General features: G+C 36.6%; 2 protein-coding genes across 2 annotated transcripts; both read right to left on the reverse strand.

The window, feature by feature from the left end:
• Positions 1 to 726: 726 nt before the first annotated feature.
• LOC138153025 (trace amine-associated receptor 9) lies at positions 727 to 1,785 on the reverse strand. The gene has a single exon (XM_069077154.1). The coding sequence runs from the start codon at positions 1,771 to 1,773 to the stop codon at positions 727 to 729; it is 1,047 nt and encodes a 348-aa protein (XP_068933255.1). The 5' UTR covers positions 1,774 to 1,785.
• Positions 1,786 to 10,459: 8,674 nt separating this feature from the next.
• On the reverse strand, positions 10,460 to 11,479 carry LOC138153069 (trace amine-associated receptor 7a-like). The gene has a single exon (XM_069077254.1). It carries the CDS (start codon positions 11,477 to 11,479, stop codon positions 10,460 to 10,462), a length of 1,020 nt encoding a protein of 339 aa, XP_068933355.1.
• Positions 11,480 to 20,996: the final 9,517 nt, after the last annotated feature.

Below are 20,996 nucleotides of genomic sequence, written 5' to 3' on the forward strand. Positions count from 1 at the left end.
TCAGGGGTTAGACCTAGAGAAAATAGGCTATATCTAAACATGGCATCATAGTTAAGCATTTTTAAAAATAAAAGCATAATACTTTTAATATATAATTTCTTCCCAAATCAGTTGTTGTGAAATCTCATATGCTAGTCTTAATATGAAACTGTGGGGATTAAAAAAATTTCTAGAACTAATAACAAGAATGATGATCATTCCCAAGTGTAAATATAGCACTTTAAAGTTGTAAAAGCATTTTATTCCCAACAACCTGGTAGTTGTACCAATCCCAGTTTTACAGACAAGGAAATTGAGCTGCAGAGAAATCAAATTATTTGTCCAGGGACCTCAAACTTATCTACAACTAGAATTTTTTTCAGTCTTGCATATTAATTTTTCAGGAGAAATTTTTTTGCTGCATATATTTTGGGATATTATACACCAGGTGTCTCTAAGGGAAAAGAATAAAGTTTCAAAGTATTTAAAGATGTGGAGGGAGGGGTAGAATTCAGCTGATTAAAATAATTAGTAATTGATGAGAAAGAGGCCAGCAGTAATGTATACAGAATTGTCATATCTACATATGAGCCAATTTTGTAATTCTCAGTAGATAATGCAGATATTTGTTCCAAAACCATTAATGGTTGAATGGAATTTCCACCTAATTTTACAGGTATTACATTTCTAGACAAATGCTTACATTTTGCTCTTGATCTATATAATTTGGATTTACTGCAATTTTTTTCAATCTATTTCTGCTTCCTCAGAAAATAAGTTCATCGTTGAAGAATCATTCCTTAAGACTCTGCCACTCACAATCAATTTTATTGCTTTCCGAAACCAAGGGTAAAAGAAGGCATAGATCAAGGGATTCATAGCTGAATTATAATAAACACACCACACTAAGATCTCATAGACATAAGGGGGAGTTATGAAATTCATATAAGCATCAATCACTGCATCAATAATGTATGGCAACCAGGAAACAAGAAAGGCAGCCATAGCAATCCCAAGTGTTTTAGCAGCCTTTCTCTCTCGTTTGGCCACTCTATCTTTATAGCTCTCTGCAGAGGCCTGGGTTTGGCTGCTGGTACTTTCTATTTTTCTAGCCTGCTGTTTAGCCACCAGAAAAATCTTGCCATATATAATGACCATGGCAACTGTGGGTACAAAGAATAAAAGAAAACAAAGCAAAACCCAATTCTGATTCAGTGGAGCCTGACAACCTCCTACACAAGTAAGTGCAATTACCAAGTCTTCTATGCCATCATCATTGGCCCCAGTGTAAAAAATAGAAAAGCTGTATGTCACTGAAAAGAACCAGGATAGGGCAATGCATATCCCTGAAACAGAAACTGTGAACTTTGTTGGATAGACCAGAGGGTCAGTGACAGCAATATATCTATCAATGGAGATGAAACACAGGTGAAAGAGGGATGCAAAACAAAAGGATGTGTCAAAACATGTGTGAAATTTACAGTAGCTCTCCCCAAAGTACCAGCAGCTCTCCACAGATCTCACCGTACTGAAAGGCATCACAGTCACCCCAACTAAAAAATCAGCACAGGCCAAGGAAGCGATAAGGAAGTTTGTAGGTGTGTGCAGCTGCTTGAAGTGAAGGATGGCAATGATGACCAGCAAGTTGCCAAATACTGCCAGCACAGCCCCAAAGCCAAGTACCGCATACAGGATGGCTCGAGGTCCTGGGGAGTAAGGGGTTTTGATGCAAGATCCATTCACATTCTCATAGCAGAGCTGCACAACTGGTGGTTGAGACAAGTTGGTGGTCATTACTTTCCTGGGAGAATCCTTGATCTTGGCAATTCTGGAAAGGGAGGAAAAGTCTCTTAAGTGTGGAAGTTAACATGACTTTTGTTTTGCCAATTATTACGTTTTCATATGAATTATCTGACACCTGAAAATTATTCCCAACGTCTTTGGAATGTTAAGGAGTTAAAATTGTACTAGCAATCTATCATGACATAAGTAAACTAAGTACATGACTAAACAGCTAGAAATATTTATACAAGTGGAAGAAAATGTCATTTACTATTCATGGTAAATGGTCCTTTTTTAGTATTTACCTTTTGAAAACCTCCTTGTTCAGAACAGCTGTGACTTAAGATGCATATGAGGAGGCTTCCCAATATCAGAGTTTTATTTAAAAGGTGGTTTCCCCTGAGTTGTGCCATCAGCATCAATGATTCCATGCTCTAAAGAAAAAAAAAACATTTCCCCTAAACACTACTGTGAAATCCCTATGGTATAAGGTGTGAAGACTAAGTTTATTCTTAATGGTCATTTTTAATAAGTTTCTTTTTTTGTCCGAAGTAAAAGTCAGTTGTTGTTCTGTCATTGTTTGGTCACTCTAGTTCAGTGACATGATTTACAGAAATGTATGTCAAGCAACAAAATTAAAATAAACACCGAATCATAGAATTACTTCAAAAGACCTCAGTGGCCACCCTGAAAAAGAAGTCCATCTACAATATAGCTACCAGGTAGTCATCCAGTCTCTCCTGGAAGACCTGCTTTTGGGGGAAACTACTGTCTCCCAAAGCCACCTATTCTACTTTGATATAGTTGTAATCATAAGGAAATTTTTTCTTACATAAATCCCACATTTGCTTCTTTGTGACATCCATTCATTGCTCCCACCTTAGTCTGGGACCAGACAAAACACATCTGATTCATTTTTTTCTGGATGATACTCTTTCAAATCTGGGAAGACAGCTATTATGTCTGTCTCTGAAACTTTGTTTCTCCAAACTAAACATCAGCTTCTTTAATAGATCCTCCTTTAACAAATATATACTATAAATTTGGGGCTCTTTACCATCCTCCACTGGATGCCCCTCTTTTCTCTTAATTCTTACTTAGCCCTTAGACATTGAATGGGTGTGACCTCAGACAAACTGAGCCCTGGGAAAGACCTTAATTTAGAAAGACCAAGGTTAACTGCTGCATCCTGGGTCATCAACAGCTAGCTTGACCTTTGTCTATACTGGACTATAATGACTGGAAAAGAGTGTAACTGTTAACTTTGCCCATTCCTGCCTCATTCAAATTCAATTCACTTGCAAGTCAAGGCATCACACTTTTGATGTCATCGGTCCTGTTCAAGAACAGCAACAACAACAGCAATATCACAGTAAGCCACCGAATGTTGTGTGTACCTTCTACTCTTTCAGTGTATTACTTTCATTTGAGAAGATTGACACAATAAGGAGAAAACCTTGAACTCAAACTTAACCACTGGAAATGAGCCTCAACTGAGATACCCTGGAGCAATATTCTTATTTCAGTACTATTTCTGATGATCTTAGACTGAACCTAATTCAGTACTTTTTCTCCTCTTATTTATACCATTAGAAGAAGGTTCCTAACTGGTTTTCCTATGTCCAATGTCTGTTTTCTATGATTTATCTTCCACATTCCTGCCCAAGTAGGTGCATTGCTCTGCTCATGTTATGGCCAAACATACTCTATAAGTATCCAAGAAATAAATGTCGGGGTGGCTAGGTGGCACGGTGAATAGAGCACCAGCCCTGGAGTCAAGAGGACCTGCGTTTAAATCCAGCCTCAGACACTTAACATGTACTAGCTGTGTGACCTTGGGCAAGTCACTTAACCCCAATTGCCCTGCCTTCTCCCCCTCCAAAAAGCAAAAAAACAAATAAAATTTAAAAGAAATAAATGTTACCCAGTTACTATATAAAAATCATCATCTGGGTAATAATACTTTTATTAAGTCCTAGTCACTACCTCACATCCCATTTAAGGTGGAAAGCTAACATGCCTTGTTAATCTACTTAGTCTACTTGTAAAGGGCTTTGAATTTCTGCTTTTGCTAAGCCAGGAGGAGATGTGACTTTTCAAAGATGACAGAGTATAGAGGTCCAATTCCATGTTACAGATAAGGTCCAGAAGTGAAGTAAAAGGACAAAGGTTACACTGCTGGTTAAAGTGAAATCATAATACTTCCTCACTGCCAGTCCATTGACTTTTATACCATGTTATGCTACCTCTATGAGTATATTCTGGGACTACTGGATGACTTTGGATTGGGTCTTGATCAATCTAGCATGAGCCTTACTGACTAATCATAAAGCTAGATTTCTACTACCTTCATTTAGCCATGACTTTGTATAGCTTTATAGATTACTAGTGGTCTGGAAAGAGTTATTATATTGGGAACTTGGGTTATTATCTTCTTTAAACTATCCCTTTCATTTGTCCTTTATTACACATCTAACTTTAATGTATATGGCTATTTTAATTCTTTTTATTCTGAACTTAATGCACACACACACACACACACACACACAAACCCCTGAGCATTTCCATATTCAAAGGGGAACATTAATGAACATTGTATATGAAACTGTGAATCTCTATTCTATACAACTTGGTTGGTGAAAAGTATATAATAAAAGTAACACATTTAAAAACTGTTCTGCTTATCAATATCTCTTTCTGACCTATTTGTTTTTATACATGTTTTAATGATTCTTTTTTTCTTTCCTTCATATTAGGGCCAGATTGATTTTCTTTATGTATGGATCTGGTCATAAACAAATACAATGTTAATTTTTATCTGGTCAGTAAATAAAAGTTACATAGAGTAGGTGTAATGGTTAATATTTTTGGATAAAACTTAGTTGAATTTGAGTTCTCACACAGTCTAGCAGCACCCCTTTATCTTTTATGATATGACCACTATTTTTGATCTGGGAATCCTGAATTTTTGCTATAATTTTCCTTGGAGTTTTCATTATAAGGTTTGTTTCAGAAGTTAACCAGTAGATTTTTTTAAGAGATGCTGGATAGTTTTCATTTATGATTTCTTGAAATATGATGTCTAGGTTCTTGTATTTAGTCATAGCTTTCAGGTAATTCAATGATTCTTGAATTATATCTCTTTAACTGTTTTCCTAGTTAGTTATTTTTGCTCTGATATACTTTATGTTTTCTTCCATTTGACTTTATTTTAGTATTTTTTGTATCATAGAGATATTAGCTTTTATTTGATCCATTGTGATTTTCAGGGAGATATTTCCTCCTGGGGTAAGGTATTATACTTCTTATTCTGGACTATAAATTCTCTTTCCAAATCTTTCTTCAATAGCTCTTATTTCTTTTTTTCATGTTTTCTTTTAACATTCTCATTTGGTTTTGAAAATCATTTTTTGATCCTTAAAACAAAACTTGCTTCATCACTTCCATGAATTCAGACTGGACTTGTGTCCAGGCTGTGCTTTAATTTGGAGCTCTGCTTGTCAATGTTTTGGGGTCATTTTCTACTGGGTTTGAGTCTTGAGCTTCCCTGTTACCATAAAATCTCTTTAAGCTGGGAATCTGTGTTGTTGCTGTTTGTTTGTTTGTATCCTTGCTTGATTATTATTTTTCCTTCCTTCCTAATTTTACAGTTTTTGTTATTCTCTTTACATCTCTGAGGAGAAATATGGCCTCAGCTTCTGTCCTCTTAAGACTTTTACCTCCTTTCTCAGAGCTATTGAGTGTTATGGATTCTTTAATAATTAGAGCTATTCAGAAATGAAGTTGCCTCAGGAGCTAAGTGACTGCACAGGAGAACTTCAAGCTTTCAGTGCTCCCAAAGAAATCTGATTCAACACAAAATCTGATCACTTCCCTCCTTGTCTGAGCTCTTCAGTTTCCTGACCTAGGTCTAGTCTGAGTAACTCTCCTATTGGCTCCCTTCTGTTTAGAAGTTCAAGGAGAACTTCTGAATTCAACCAGCTAGAAAGTTATCTCAGCTGGCTAGAAAGTTCTGCAGATTTAGTTACAGAATTGTAGACACCTTCTTTGCTTTGTCCTTTCTATTCTGCTGCTGATTTCAGTCTGAACTGTAGGCTGGAGCTAAGCTCTTGCTCTACTCCTAAGGTCAGAACCACACAATTACTGTTTGCTTCTGAATTTTTTTCTCGCTCAATACACACTCTGAGACCTGTGACTACTCCTCAATTTGGTCTACCATTCCTTTCCCTTCCCATCAGAATGTTACCCCTAGGCATAAGTTCCTTCCTCAGTCTGTTCCAGACCTGTGATACAGAACTGGGAAGTAAATTACACAATTCCCAATTGAAACCTGTTTCTGCCTCCTTCCAAAGCTGGAGTTCTCCTGTGTGAGTCTGGGGACTCTTCTTGCTCTGATACATAGCCTCAGTCTTCTTTTGGTTCTAGTATGCTGGAATGCTCCAAGCAGCATGCCCTTGCTTCTCTGTCTGTCTCTCTGTGATGACCTGAGCTGGAAATATGATGCACTGTGATTTTTTTCCCTTTGATTTCCTGATAAGAATTCATTCTGATGTGTTTTCTAGGTCTTTGTGGAGCAATTGTGGAAGAATTCCTACTACTCTACCATTTTGGCTCCTAGCTCTCAAGACCACAGTTAGCGGGGTTAGTCTGATTTTTGTTTGTTTGTTTTTCCCTGAAAGGTGACAATGCTGTCTCCAGGATTTTATTGGCCCAGGAACCTAAGGCTCAGATCGTTCCTCCCTCAATGGAGTTTCCTAGTAGCTTTGGCCATATTGATGTGGTTTCATGGTCACCTGAGAGTATCAAAATATTCATTCACATAGGGTCAAGGCCCTTTATATATCATTGATATCCCTAGGCTTCCTGAGTCACTTGCTAACCAGACTCATTTCTATATAAAGTCAAAAGCAGGTCATGCTGATGTATCTACTGACTTTGCAGTATCTTTGTTGATTATATTTTCTATGTTATGCATAAATAAACCTCTTTTTGTTAACTGGTAGATGACTTATAACCTGTGTAATATCTTGTTTCATTCTAATACCAAAGCTAAATTGACCAGGTGCCAGCCTAAGTCAGTCCCCTGCATCCCATTAGCTTTCCAGACATACCCAATACAGTGTAGCCTTTTGTAATGCTCTATGCTTCAGTCAAACAGGAATTTTTGCCCTTACCCTTTCCTCCCCCCCACTCCAAACACAGTAATCCTTGAACTTTCCCACACTGTACTTTCAACTCATTCTATTTTCTCTGCCTAGAAATGACTCTCATATGTTGCCATTTATTTTTTAAATGATACCCATCCTTTAGAACCCAATGTAAATATGATATCTTTTATGAAGCCTTTTTTGATTTCCTCCTACCTGTGATGATCTTTCCTTCCTAGAATCTTACAAAGTAATTTGTTGGCATCTCTCTTTTGCACTTATGGTACATTGTTTTATACTAGAGTGTTTATATCGTAGTTCTTTGTTTTGTAGTTTTATATTGTGTTTATTATGTTCCCTTCCCTTCCCCCCCCCCATTTAATTGTAAACCATATGAAGGCAGAGTTCAGATTTTATCTAGCCTTTTTCATATGCTCAGTGCTCCGTCAAAGTAGGTATCTCATAAATATTTGTCAAGTTATGAATTATAGAAAGAAGTGCTTTTGACTAAGTTTCTGGTGTAAATTACATGGCCAAAAAGTTTAATCAGGATCTACCTCTTTAATTTTCCTTGGAACAATATCTGGTGGAAACATGTGTTTTCAAACAATGGGCTAGTCACTGAAACAAGGTGTCAGAGACCTAAGTTCTTTGTTTTTGACCCTTTTCTGCAGGGTTCCCATTGAAAAGCAAGAGGGAAAAATAACCTATTAACAATTTCTTACCTCTTTTGTTATTTGAAAATCTCAGTGGGGGACAGTATCTTACACTTACAAAAAAATTTCCATAGCGTTTTGAAATATGCTGGATCTACAGCATTTATGCCACAATACTCCTAGAATGGATGAGTCTTTGTGTTTTTTAACCACTATTTCAAGGTCATTGGTGGAGAGCAGGACAGCAAGAAGGTAGACACATATGTAAAAGGTAGCCTGCAAATACAGTATGATTGTCATGCTTTTGCCAAGCACACCATAAATGAGTAATCTGAGGTTGTTTTAAGAGCTATGAAGCTTCTATTGAAGCAGAAGGCACAAGGCCACCACAGACTACTCCCCAATGGTGATAATTTGATCTGAACCCTATAGTGGATGCCTCATTGCAAACACAGTCCCTGCAAGCATCTTCTTCCTTTACCCTTGGACCAGAGCCTTCTGTAACTGTATCAATGAGGGGGTGAGTCTCATAAATAGCAACAATTATTGCATTGTGTAGATTAGCTGCATGTTGCCTTTGTGTGAATAGAAATAACAGTTCAGTCTCCCAAGGCAACCAACACACCTGCTTTATTTCCATCTCAACTCAGTTATGTTATCTCCCCCAGGATAGAATCTCTGATAATGGTCAAAAACAGAAAAGGGCTGAGACTCTCTTTTCCCACCATGAACCAGACTGCTCATCTACTTTTACTCTTCCCCTCAGGTAGCTAGGTGACATACCAGACCTGGAGTCAGGAAGTCCTGAGTCTAAATCTGGTGTCAGATACTCACAAGTTGCCTCAGATTCCTCATCGGTAAAATGGGAATAATAAATAGGACTTATCTTGTGGGGTTTGTTGTGATGATCAAATGAGATAATAATTGTAAAGTTCTTAGCATAGTGCCTGATACATATTAAGCACTACATAGATGTTAGCTATTATTATTAATCCTCCCCAATTTTCAGACCTATAATCCTCTGAAGCAATATACTACTTAGTATAAACTCTGAACTAGAACCAATCAATTTATTAAACATGAACCACGTATGAAGCACTGTGCTAGACACTAAGGAAAATACAAAATGTAGGTAAGATACAATCCCTGTCCCAGTTGGCTTATAGTATAGGAGGAGGGTAACAAATAACATTAAATAAAAAGTATATTAGCAGGATGCAAAAGGTCGTATATGAATTCCAAATTGAACAACATGACAATGAGCAAAGGAGATCCAGCACTGGCCCTGGAGTCAGGAGGAGCTGAGTTCAAATCCAACCTCAGACACTTAACACAAAACTTGACCCTGGGCAAGTCACTTAACCCCAATTGCCCTCCAAAAAAAAGCAAAATAAGAAAACAATAAAGGCCATTGTAGACAGAGAGAACATAAGAGAATGAATGAGGGCACAGAGCTGTGAAAACATGGTAAGTTTTTAAGGAAAGGAGTCTAGTTTGAGGAATGTTAGGAGATAATAGTAATAAGATAAGTAGTACCAGTTTATAGACAGACTTGAATGGTAGCTGTATGTATTTATGTATATATATATATATATATATATACACTACTATATATCTGTGTGTATGAAGAGAGAGGAGTTCAGCAAGACAGGGACAGGAAGATTTCATTTTGTACAATGGGAAGTAAAGGGCAAAATTGAAGAAGATGCTTATCAAATTAATGACAGTGATAATACTTTATGTTTGCATAGTCTATTGTACTTTTCAAAACATGTTCACCTCCATGACCCCATTTGATCCTTTTAACAGTTTTGTTACTCTTTGATCTGAAAAGTGAACTAAATTTTAAAAACACTCATTTCATGACTAGAAATGTCAAGTTAATTTTATTAGCCTTAGTCTTATTGTAATAAAGTACATGAAGAGAAAATTAACTTTTTTCTTGACTTTATTCACTGACATTCTACAGAATATATTAAAGACCTTAATTGATGCTTTAAGAATGACATCTAGTAACAATGACAATCTAGTAACAAAATAGGATTCAGATAATAAATATGATACAATAAACATTTTGACATTGTATATGCAAAAGAAACAGTGTTGGCCATTGTTGTCAAAGTTATTGGAAATACCTGTAATAATGGTAGTATAAAATCATAATATTTATAATGATTCAAAATTTACAAAGTGAGTTCATATAGGTTACCTCACAACAACCCTGTCAGATAGGTAGGGCAGATATTATTATAACATTTATGGAGCCACTAAGTGATGGAGTGGATAGAGCACTGGCCCCAGAGTCAGGAGGACCTGAGTTCAAATGTGGCCTCAGGCACTTATTAGCTCTGTGACCCTGGCAAGTCACTTAATCTTGATTGCCTCAAAAAAAATAAAAATAAAAAGTATAAACTAGGAAAATTCAGCATGCTGTGGTGAATAATGAACTTCCCTCAGAGTCAGGAAGATCTGAGTTCAAGTCCCACATCTGACACATATTGACTATATGATTGTGAACAAATCAGTTAACCTCTCATATATAGTATACATATTACATATCTACATATATAGTATGTGTGTATATATATATATATATACATATATACTGTAAGACTATAATCTTTAAAGCAGCTGCTAATTTGCAATCTCAGTAGGAGTTCTTGATATTATTAAAGACTCAGGTTTGGGAAGACAAAAAATTGTATGTGAGATACACACTAAATCATAGAATGTTAAAGTAGTAAAAGCCTTGGAGATTCACATTATAGATAAGGAAACCAAGGAGAGTTTGAATGACTTTTATGTGCTCGCTCAGCTAGTAAGAGGCATAGCAAGGATGTGAACCCAGTTTTCCTGACTCCAAAACCCAGGGCTCTTTCAACTGAAGTCAACATTTCATTCTGAAAATAAATTCATGGAGGAGCAATTTATCCAGAGGATTTTGCCACTTAAGATTATTTTGATGGCTTTCCGAAACCAAGGGTAAAAGAAAGCATATATCAAAGGGTTGATGGCAGAGTTTGAGTATGCAAACCAAATCATAATATCAGAAGCAAGAGGTGGGGTTATGTAACCAAAAAAAGCATCAATCATTCCAGTGATAAAATAAGGGGACCAGAATACCAAGAAAGCCATTACTGCTATTCCCAGAGTCACAGCGGCTTTTCTCTCTCTTTTTGATACTTTGTCACCCTCTGAATATGTTTTGTTACCCATTTGTTCAATCTTTCTAGCTTGTTGTTTAGCTACAACAAAAATCTTGCTATTCAAACATACCATGATAAGGAAAGGTATAAAGTAAAGTAGAGAAGATATAATTACCCAAGTTTTGTTAAACATTATTTGACAATTTCCTTCACAATGAAGAACATGCACTTCTTCCTCCAGTCCTTCTTCATTTGCACCAGTGTACAATAATGAGAAGCTGTACAAGAAGGCAGATGTCCAACTAAGAGCTATGAACACCCTTGACAGAGATACCGTGAATCTGATTGGGTAAAGCAAAGGGTCAGTAATGGCCACATATCGATCAACAGAGATAAAGCACAAGTTAAACATAGATGCTAAACAAAAACAGATATCTAAACCAGAGTGAAATTTGCAGAATCTGTCCCCAAAGTACCAGCATGTTTCAACAGACCGTACTGTACTGAAGGGAAGTACAGTCAATCCCAAAGAACAATCAGCACAGGCCAAGGACACAACCAAGAAATTGGAAGGAGAATGAAGCTGTTTGAAATATGTAATTGAAAAAATTACCAGAAAATTTCCACCTATTGTAAGGATTGTAATGAAGCCCAAGATGCCATAGAGACTGATCCAAATGCCAAGAGACCATTGAGTCTTCATACAGGAACCACTGATGTTGTGAAAGCAGAACTGAATATCTCCATTTTGTTCGTTACTAGAGGCCATATTTTTCTCTTTTTCAGTTTTCTCTATTTCAAATTCTCTGGTTTCTAGAATGATACAAATAAGTCAGTTCAACTTAAGACTAAAAAAGTTAAGATAAGATTATGAAATCTTTTAAACACAAGAAAAATCTTCATTTTCTCCTGATATGTAATTCCTGGGGTTTGGGTATGCTGCACTTGGAAGGCCAATCTTATACAGAATATTTAATCTGTATAAATATTGCCTTTCAAAATCATCAGAAAGAAATAATTTATGGAGCTAGAAAGAAACAAAATGAAATCCTGATTTTATATACTAATTAGAAGTCAATTATTTTAATCACCTTATCTTTTGTTTTGTGGAACTCAATTTTCCCCAATAAACCAGTATTTGAAATAACCTCCAGAAGTACCTCACATGTATTTATATTTTTCCCCTGAACTTATTTTTTCACAACCTTTCATCTCTCTAAAGGACTTCTTGTCTCTCAAAAGTATAATACCAGAAAGTTTAGAGCAGCCTACAATCATCCCATATGGCATATTCCCTTAGGGAAGAGTTGCAAGCACTAAAGAGCAAACACTTAACAAGAATTATTGACCACAATGTATTTCAATTTGTTGGTTTTAAAAACTGATAGGATTTGTTCATTATTTAGAAAATAGATAAGTTGAAGCCAAAGGTTTATTTTATCGTATTTCTATCTTAATTATCACAAATAACGTTAAGTATAAATATCATGAAAGATGGAGTAAATTCTAAAACAAATTTTAAAAATTAAACTATTTACATTTTAATTAATGAAGAAAACAATGACAATTAAAATTTCAACAAAATATGAATAATAATAATACATTTGCTTTGTCTCCTTCTGAAACAAAGTGCTTATAATTTTACCTATATTGATGATTTTATTGCTTATGTGTCTGATAGTGCTAAAATAAAGGAATAAGGGGTTTCTTGCTAGGTATGGGGTTTATCTAAGTAGGACTGGTAAGAATTTGTCTGGAATCTTATAAGGATGAGGATGGGAAATAGACCTTTGATTTCATTGGTATAGAAAATTCTCAGATGAAAAAAGTCAGTTCCTTCTCTGCAACCTGCCATTTAGGGAGATGCCTAGAGCACTGAGGGGCTAAATGACTTTGCCAAATGTACATTTGCCAATGTGAAGAGACTTTGCCTCTATAACAAATCTAATAAAAAGACTTTAAAAGAGAAAAAGGACAGAAGAAAACAGCCTATTGTATCCACAAAACTAGAAATCATGGAGAATAGCTATAATATAGAAAGAATAATAGATGAGATTCTCAGAGATCCACAGGAGACAAAGGATTCAACAATAAGACCCATGGTATCACATGTCTCAATATACCATGAGGGATCGTGGCATAAGGGACAGAGCACTGAACCCAGAGTCAGGAATACTTGGACTTAAATTCCATCTCAGGCCTTCCTGTTATTTGACCCTAAGTCACTAAAACTCCCAGTCTCAGTTACCCATCTGTAATAGGAAGACAATAATACCACCTACCTTAGAAGGTTGCTATTACGATCAAATGAGATAATAAGTAAAAAGTACTTTGCAAACCTTAAAGCACTGTATCAATACTAGCATTTAATAAACAAATACATAAAGCAAGGTAAACTAAAAATCTCAACAAATGGAGACAAATTTGATATACACATTCTCACATATGCATTCATATGCCCATATACCCTCCTATATAGACATATATGTCTATATATACATATATATGTATACATAAATTTGATATGAGAGAAATACTGAATCGGATATTTCTGATGATTGGTTTATAACTTTGGAAAGTGCTTATTGCAAAGGCAACAGAATAGGCAATGGGAGGCAGGGTTAGATATGCATTAACTATTATAATACCCCGCTGTTTCAGGTTCTTAACAAATCATTTTGATTTCATATCTACTCCCATTCATGTTTCGTGATTCCATCCCTTCTTAATTTCTTCTTAATGACCAGTCACCTAATTAATCACATGATACTACATTGTGGTGGTGGAAGAATATAATTCACTTTAAAAGTTGGGGTAAAATTGGGATAAAATAAGGAAAATATATTCAAAAGATTCTTTTTTTATTGCTGAAGAAAAGTGTATTTTAGAATTTAAATGATCCCAAATCTTTTGAATGTTAAGTAGTAGACCTTTTTTATTTTTATTTTTAATTTAATTTAATTTAGTTTATATCATTCATTTCCACAAGATTTTGAGTTACAAATATTCTCCCCATTTTCCCCCTACCCACCACCCCAAAACATCCATCCCACTGAATATCCCCTCCCCCAATCTTCTTTCTCCTATGTCTTCCCCCATCCCCTTCCGACTGTCCAGTAGTGCATGGTGGATCTCTATGCCCCAGTGCCTGTATATCTTATTTCCCAGTTACATGTAAAATAATAGTAATCATCATCATTCTTCTTATTATATATATTTTAAACATTTAATTTTAAACCTTTGAATTCCAGATTCCTCCCCTACCTCCCTTGTCACCCTTCCTTACTGGGAAGACAAGCAATTCAACATAGGCTGTATATGTATAACTATGCAAAACATTTCCATAGTGGATATATTGTAAAAGACTGACTATATTTCCCTCCATCCCATACCACCCCCCACTTGTTCTATTTTCTACTTTGATCCTGTCCCTTTTCAAAAGTGGGTGCTTCCAAATTCCCTCCCTTCCCCAGCCTACCCTCACTTTCATCATATCCCTTTCATCCCCTTTCCCCCCTACTCTCCTATAAGGTGAGATACCTGATTTAGTGTGTATGTGATTCCCTCCCTAAGCCAAATTCATTGAGAATAAGGTTGACTCATTTCCTTTTGCCTTCCTGTTCTTGCCCCCCATTGTAACAGTTTTCCTTTGACTCTTCTATATAAGATAATTTACCCCATTCTATCTCTCCCCATCTCCTCTCATTATATTCCTCTCTCACCTCTTAATTTCACCTTTTAAGTATCATCCCTTCCTATTCAACTGGTCCTGTACCCTCAGTCTATGTATACCTGTACACATAGATACACATTCTCACATATGCATTCATATGCCCATATACCCTCCTATATAGACATATATATGTCTATATATACCTACATATGTACACATGTAGATATGTGTATACATATAGATATATGTATACATATAGATATGCATTTCTATTCACTTCAACTATTCTCATACTGAGAAAAGTTTCATGAGTTACAATTATCATTTTTCCATGTATGAATTTTCGTTCAACTTTGATAAGTTCCTTATGATTTCTTTTCCATGTTTTCCTTTTCATGCTTCTCTTGCTTTTGTAATTGGCTGTCAAATTTTCTATTCAACTCTGGTTTTTTCATCAAGAATGTTTGAAAGTCCTCTATTCCATTGAATAATCATATTTCCCCCTGAAATATGATACTCAGTTTTGCTGGGTAGGTGATTCTTGGTTTTAATCCCAGCTACTTTGACCTCCAGAACATCATATTCTAAGTCCTTCAATACCTCAGTGTAGAAGCTGCCAGATCCTGGCTTATCCTGATTGTGTTTCCACAGTATTCAAATTGTTTCTTCCTAGCTGCTTGTAATATTTTCTCCTTGATCTGGGAACTTCAGAACCTGGCTATAATATTCCTAGGAGTTTTCTTTTTGGAATCTTTTTCAGGAGGTGATCAGTGGATTCTTTCAACCTCTATTTCAACCTCTGGTTCTAAAACATCAGGGCAATTTTCCTTGAGAATTTCTTGGAGGATGATTTCTAGGTTCTTTTTTTGATCATGCCTTTCAGGTAGTCCAATATTTTAAAGTTATATCTCCTGGATCTAATTTCCAGGTCAGTGTTTTTTCAATGAAATATTTCACATTGCCTTCTATTTTTTTATTTGTTTAGATCTGTTTAATGGTATCTTGATTTCTCATAAAGTCTCTATCTTCCTTTTGCTCCAGTCTAATTCTGAAGGAATGATTCTCTTCAGTGAACTTTTGAGATTCTTTTTCCATCTGGCAAATTTGGTTCTTTAAGGCATTCTTATCCTCATTGGCTTTTTAAGCCTCTTTTGCCATTTGAGTTAGTCTATTTTTAAGGTGTTATTTTCTTCAGTCAGGTTATTGACTCTCATTGTATAATTGTCTTGCATCATTCTCATTTCTCTTCCCAATTTTTCCTCCACTTCTCTTATTTGGTTTTCAAAATCCTTCTTAAGCTCTTCTATGACCTGTAAACAGCTTATTCTTTTCTTCGAAGCTTCTGGTGCAGGAGTTCTGACCTTGTTGTCTTCCTCCTGTTCCATGCTTTGATCCTTTTGGTCCCCAAAAAAGGAGTCCAAAGTTGGATTACTGTGTTTGCCTTGCTTCCCTCATTTGCTCATGTTGCCACTCAATTACTTGACTTCTGAGCTTTTTGCCACAGTAGAACTCTGCTACCAGAGCAGGGAACTTTGTCCCAAATAGCTGGGGTTTTCTCAGCTGCTGGAGCTATTAGTTGGGTGCCTTCTCTGAAGCCTCCCCACACTCTGGCAAGCTGGTCAAGCTCCCCAGGACCTCCACCCTAGCCTGCAATCCAGACACAAGCAGGTTAAAGCAAGAGCCATTACCCCTCAGACTGGTTGCTTGGTCCCCCTGCAATCTGCAGGCCACCAGCTCTGAAGCAGCAACATGGCGGCAGCTGCATGGCCAGGGTGCCTCAGCTTCTTCTCACCTTGGGGGAAAAGGCTGACCACACTCCCAAATTCCCAGGTCCCAAAGTCCACACTGCACTGATCTCTCACTTTGTCCTTAGCATATATGGGTTGATAATTCTGCAAATCATCACAGCTGCTGGTGATCTGAAGTCCCTCCAGCTAGAGGCTGGTTGTGGCTGCCCTGAGGCTAAAATCTCTGGCTCACATGGGGGCTGGACTCAGCTCCCAGAGTGCTGTGTTGGCCCCTTCCTGCCAGCCTGCTGGTCTGTCTTCAGTGGGAGGTTATCTTCTCTCTGTCATTTTTGTGGGTTCTGTAGCCATCTCTGTCCAGTCCCAGTCCTGCAGTGATAAGCCTGGCAATGGCCCTTGTGGTTGGTGGGTCAACTTGCTGCCACATTGATCAGGCCTCATCTGTGCCTCTGCGCCGGCCCCCATTGGTGTCCAGGCCTCATTCAAAAGATTCTGAATGCCAGTAACCCAAACCAAATCACCTCTCATCTTCCCAATGATTTATAGTCTTCAGTTTAATGAGGTCTGAATTCCAGCCAGTTCTGTGTTCTGGCCATAGCTCCACACTACTGTTTTGGGTCCAATGCTTACATAATATGATGGGGTAAAACCTTGCTCCATTGATAACCAAGAAGGCTAGCTTGATATATGAGTGGAATGCTATCTTAAGTAATCAGTAGCCAGATTTGATGTGGGTGGATAGTACATGGCAGCATAGAATCCAAAGTCTGTCATTGCAGATGAGAAAGGAGGAAATCTCCGGTCTACAAATTCTCATGGAGTTACTGGGAAAACCCCTTTCTTTGGCCACTTTTTTCTCATATTTCTTTTCCTTCTTTCTGAAACTCCTACCTCAGAGGAGTCACTATGCTCTGTAATCACAAGCTCTCCAGGAAGAGACAATTTCTTTAGTCTAAAGTCTTGTATGAATTTTCTAGGCCTTAAGAAAGATCTTTAACAAAATAATATTTTTTGTTCCTCCAGTGGTTCAGAGTGTGTCATATATAGCCCTCAGCTTTAGTAATAACCATTTAAATATATTCTATTAGGGCTTCCCATCCAAGTAATAAATTATTAAAAATAAATAATGTTGGTAATACTAAAATTAAGAAAATTATATGTGTTTAGGGTAGACTCAAAGCCCTAAAAAGTTTGTTGGCTATATAATAAAAGCAGAAATATAACCAAACAAGGAGAAAATTACCTCAGTCCCAGTTTAGTGTTTGTTCCTGAAGCTTTCTCCTTTTCTTTCATTTATATAGGAAATCAAGAGTTTGGAAGTTGAGAAATTGAGGAGGGGGAGGGTGTTTATGAACCTAGAGAGTCCTTGGCAATTTGTTGGGAAGGTTGCCTCTAAAGTATGGATTCTTAAAGGTTTTTTTTTTCTTTTTAATTTAATGGATACTTTTAGCAATCATGTGAAGTCCATGGGCACCTTCTCAGAATAATATTTTCAAATAATTGAAAGAAATGTTAAATTTCATTTAAAGGTTAAAGAAAATAAAGATGTATTTTTTTCAAAATCCGAGGACCACGTGAAATCCAAGTTTAAGAACTTTTTTCCTAAATGGATGCAGACTACGAGCAGTTTAGTAATTGGAAATTTAGAAGGGAAACACAAAGAATATCTGAGGCCTAGGAACAGCTGCATAGAGTGCTGAGCTTGCTTCCCAATAGATCAGCAATGAAGCAAGGTTGCCCATTATCACCACTATTATTCAACATTGTACTAAAAATACTAGCTATAAAAATAAGATAAGAAAAAGAAATTGAAGGAATATAAACTGACAATGAAGAAATAAAACTGCCACTTTTTGCAGATGATATGATTATATTGCAGATGGTATACTTAAAGAACCCTAGAGAATCAACTAAAAAGCTGTTTGAAATAACTCCAATGAAGTTATAGGATATAAAGTAAACTCACAGAAATTTGTTGGTTTATACTACCAACAAAAGCCAGCAGGAAGAGATAGAAAGAGAAATTCCATTTAAAATAACTGCAGAAAATATGAAATACTTGGGAGTCTACCTGCCAAGACAACCCAGGGATTATATGAATATATTTACAAAACATTTTTCACACAAATAAAGACAGATCTAGACAATTGGAAAAATAATTGTTCATGGGTAGATGGAGCCAATAAAAATAAAATTATAATTACAACTATATGAATTTACTTATTAAATGCCATACCAATTTAACTATCAAATAATTCTTTTGTAGAGCTAGAAAAAAATAGTAGCAAACTTTATCTGGAAAGAAAAAAGATCAAGAATATCAAGAGAATCAATGGAAACAATGTGAAGGAAGCAGACCTACCAGTTCCATATTTCAAGCTTTATTACAAAGTGGTAATCATCAAAATAATTGGTACTGGTCAAGAAATAGAGTGGTTGATCAGTGAAATAGATTAAGTACACAGTTGTTCAGTTGTTCAATCATGTCTGACTCTTCATCATCCCATGGACTTGTCCATGGAGATTTTCTTGGCAAAGATACTGAAGTGGTTTGCTATTCCCTTCTCCATTGTGTCCTCATTTTACAGATGAAGAATAAAGGCAAATAGAGGTTGTAACTTCTTTAGGGTCACATAGCTAGTTACTGTCTAAGGCTAGCTATATTTGATCACAGATCTTCCTCACTTCAGGTCTGGTGCTTCATCTGCTGTATCACATAGCTGCCCCTAAGTATACAATATACAGCAATAAATGGCCATAGTAATCTGGTATTTGATAACCAAAAGATCCAAGCTTTTGAACAAGAACTCACTATTTGACAAAAATTGCTGGGAAAACTGGAAAACAGTTTGGCAGAAACTAGGTATAGATCAATTTCTACGCTGTATCCTAATATAAGATCAAAATGGATAAATGATCTAGACATAAAGAGTGATATCTTAAGTAAAATAGGGGAGCATGGAAAATGTACCTGTCAGATGTATAGATAAGGGAAGAGCTTATGACCAAGCAATAAATAGAGGAGGTTATGGAAAGTAAAATAGATAATGTTTTATTACATGAAATTAAAAAAAAATAGCTTTTACACTAACAAAACTAATGCAGCCAAAATTAGAAGGAAAACAGGAAACTGGGGGAAGGGGGGGGAATTGTAACAAACTTCTCTGATAAAGACCTTATTTCTCAAATGTATAGGAAACTCAGACAGATTTATGAAAATAAGAGCCATTCCCCAGTTGGTAAATCATCAAAGAATATGATCAGGCAGTTCTCAGAAGAAGAAATCAAAGCTATGAATAGTCCCCTGAAGAAATACTCTAAGCAAAATTCAAATTAAACCAGCTCTGAGATACCACCTGTAATGGTAATAGGAACTTGAAGATCTTCCCTGCTCATTAATAGGCTTAGGTGAATTTGAGGACTTTTCCCCGATTTGAAAATAAACTCTGCCCCCTAACAGGCTGAATGTGGTCACCTGGAGCCTGTGGTGGGAGGCTTGTTTTTCAGGAAGGCACAACTTTGGTTCCTTTGTAGTCAAGTGGGTCAAGAGAGTTGTGATGTTCTCTGACCCTGGAGAAGGCTTATATATACTTCTCAGGCGAGGTTTTGCTTTGGAGCTCTGCTTTGGGAAGAGTTGTGTGATTTGACCAGATGGGACTCTGGGCAGCTGTTGAGCCCCCTGGCTTTGAAAACCCATACGATGGTGCTTTTCTCTCTGGTAACTAACTAGCTATGAATGTAATGGTCAGAAAGCTGGAAGCCCTGTCTGTTACTCTGTTTCTCTGTCTGTATTTTTTGTCTGCTTGTAACTTCTGTTTGTATTTTATCTGAAGTTCAGGGTGATGACCTTTTCCCCTGAACTAGGTAAATGATATATGTTTGGTTAAAACTAAGATTGTTAACCCCTCTTTGAGTTGCTTTCCTTTAGAAAAGCAGATCAAAGAACCTGTGCTAGCAGCCATCCTGGGTATGCCAGGGTGCTTGCTGCTACACCACCTCACATCTATCAGATGGGCTAACATGATAAAAAAAGGAAAATGATAAATATTGGAGGGGATATATAAAAATTGGAACACTAATGCACTGTTGGTGGAGCTGTAAATTAGTTCAACCATTCTGGAGAACAATTTGGAACTATGCCCCAAGGGCTATAAAATTGTGCATATCATTTAATCCAGCAATACTGCTACTAGGTCTGGGTCTCAAAAGAGATCCAAGAAAGGGAAAAGGGCCTTATCTTTAATTAATTGGTACCCCTGATTTAAAAAAAAAATTCACCGGAAATATAATTGATCCTGATCCAACTTCTCATTTTAACTCTATGTGAATTTTTTTTGTTCTGAATGCATTTCTTATAAACAACATGCTGAATTCTTCTTTTTAATGTAGTTTGCTAACTTCTTCCATTTTGTGTGTGAGCTCATCCTATTAATGGTTATGGTTATAATTGTTCATTGTATATTTTCATCCATCCTATACTTCTGTACTTCTTTTTGCCCTCTCTTGCCTTTACAAAGAAGGAGTGAGAGAGAAATTTGTGCAACTCTTGTGATCTTTTTCTATTCCCTTGCTCTTTTTTCTTTTCCTTGCCCCATCACCTGTCACAGGTGTTTATCCTTCCTTCCTTCCTTCCTTCTTTCCTTCCTTCCTTCCTTCCTTCCTTCCTTCCTTCCTTCCTTTCTTCCTTCCTTCCTTCCTTCCTTCCCTCCTTCTCTCCTTCCTTCCTCCCTTCCTTTCTTTCCTTCTTTCTTTCTTTCTTTCTTCCTTCCTTCCTTTCTTTCTTTCTTCCTTCCTTTCTTTCTTTCTTCCTTCCTTTCTTTCTTTCTTTCTTTCTTTCTTTCTTTCTTTCTTTCTTTCTTTCTTTCTTT

The sequence above is a fragment of the Petaurus breviceps genome, unplaced genomic scaffold (genome assembly GCF_028583685.1).
Source record: "Petaurus breviceps papuanus isolate PSGF00001 unplaced genomic scaffold, PetGlider_PUasm1.0 90977, whole genome shotgun sequence".
Taxonomy (NCBI): Eukaryota; Metazoa; Chordata; class Mammalia; order Diprotodontia; family Petauridae; genus Petaurus; species Petaurus breviceps.

Bases quoted from the DNA above. Each gene is read 5' to 3' on its own strand.
- LOC138153025 (XM_069077154.1), bottom strand. From the start codon at position 1,773: ATGACCACCAACTTGTCTCAACCACCAGTTGTGCAGCTCTGCTATGAG.
- LOC138153069 (XM_069077254.1), bottom strand. From the start codon at position 11,479: ATGGCCTCTAGTAACGAACAAAATGGAGATATTCAGTTCTGCTTTCAC.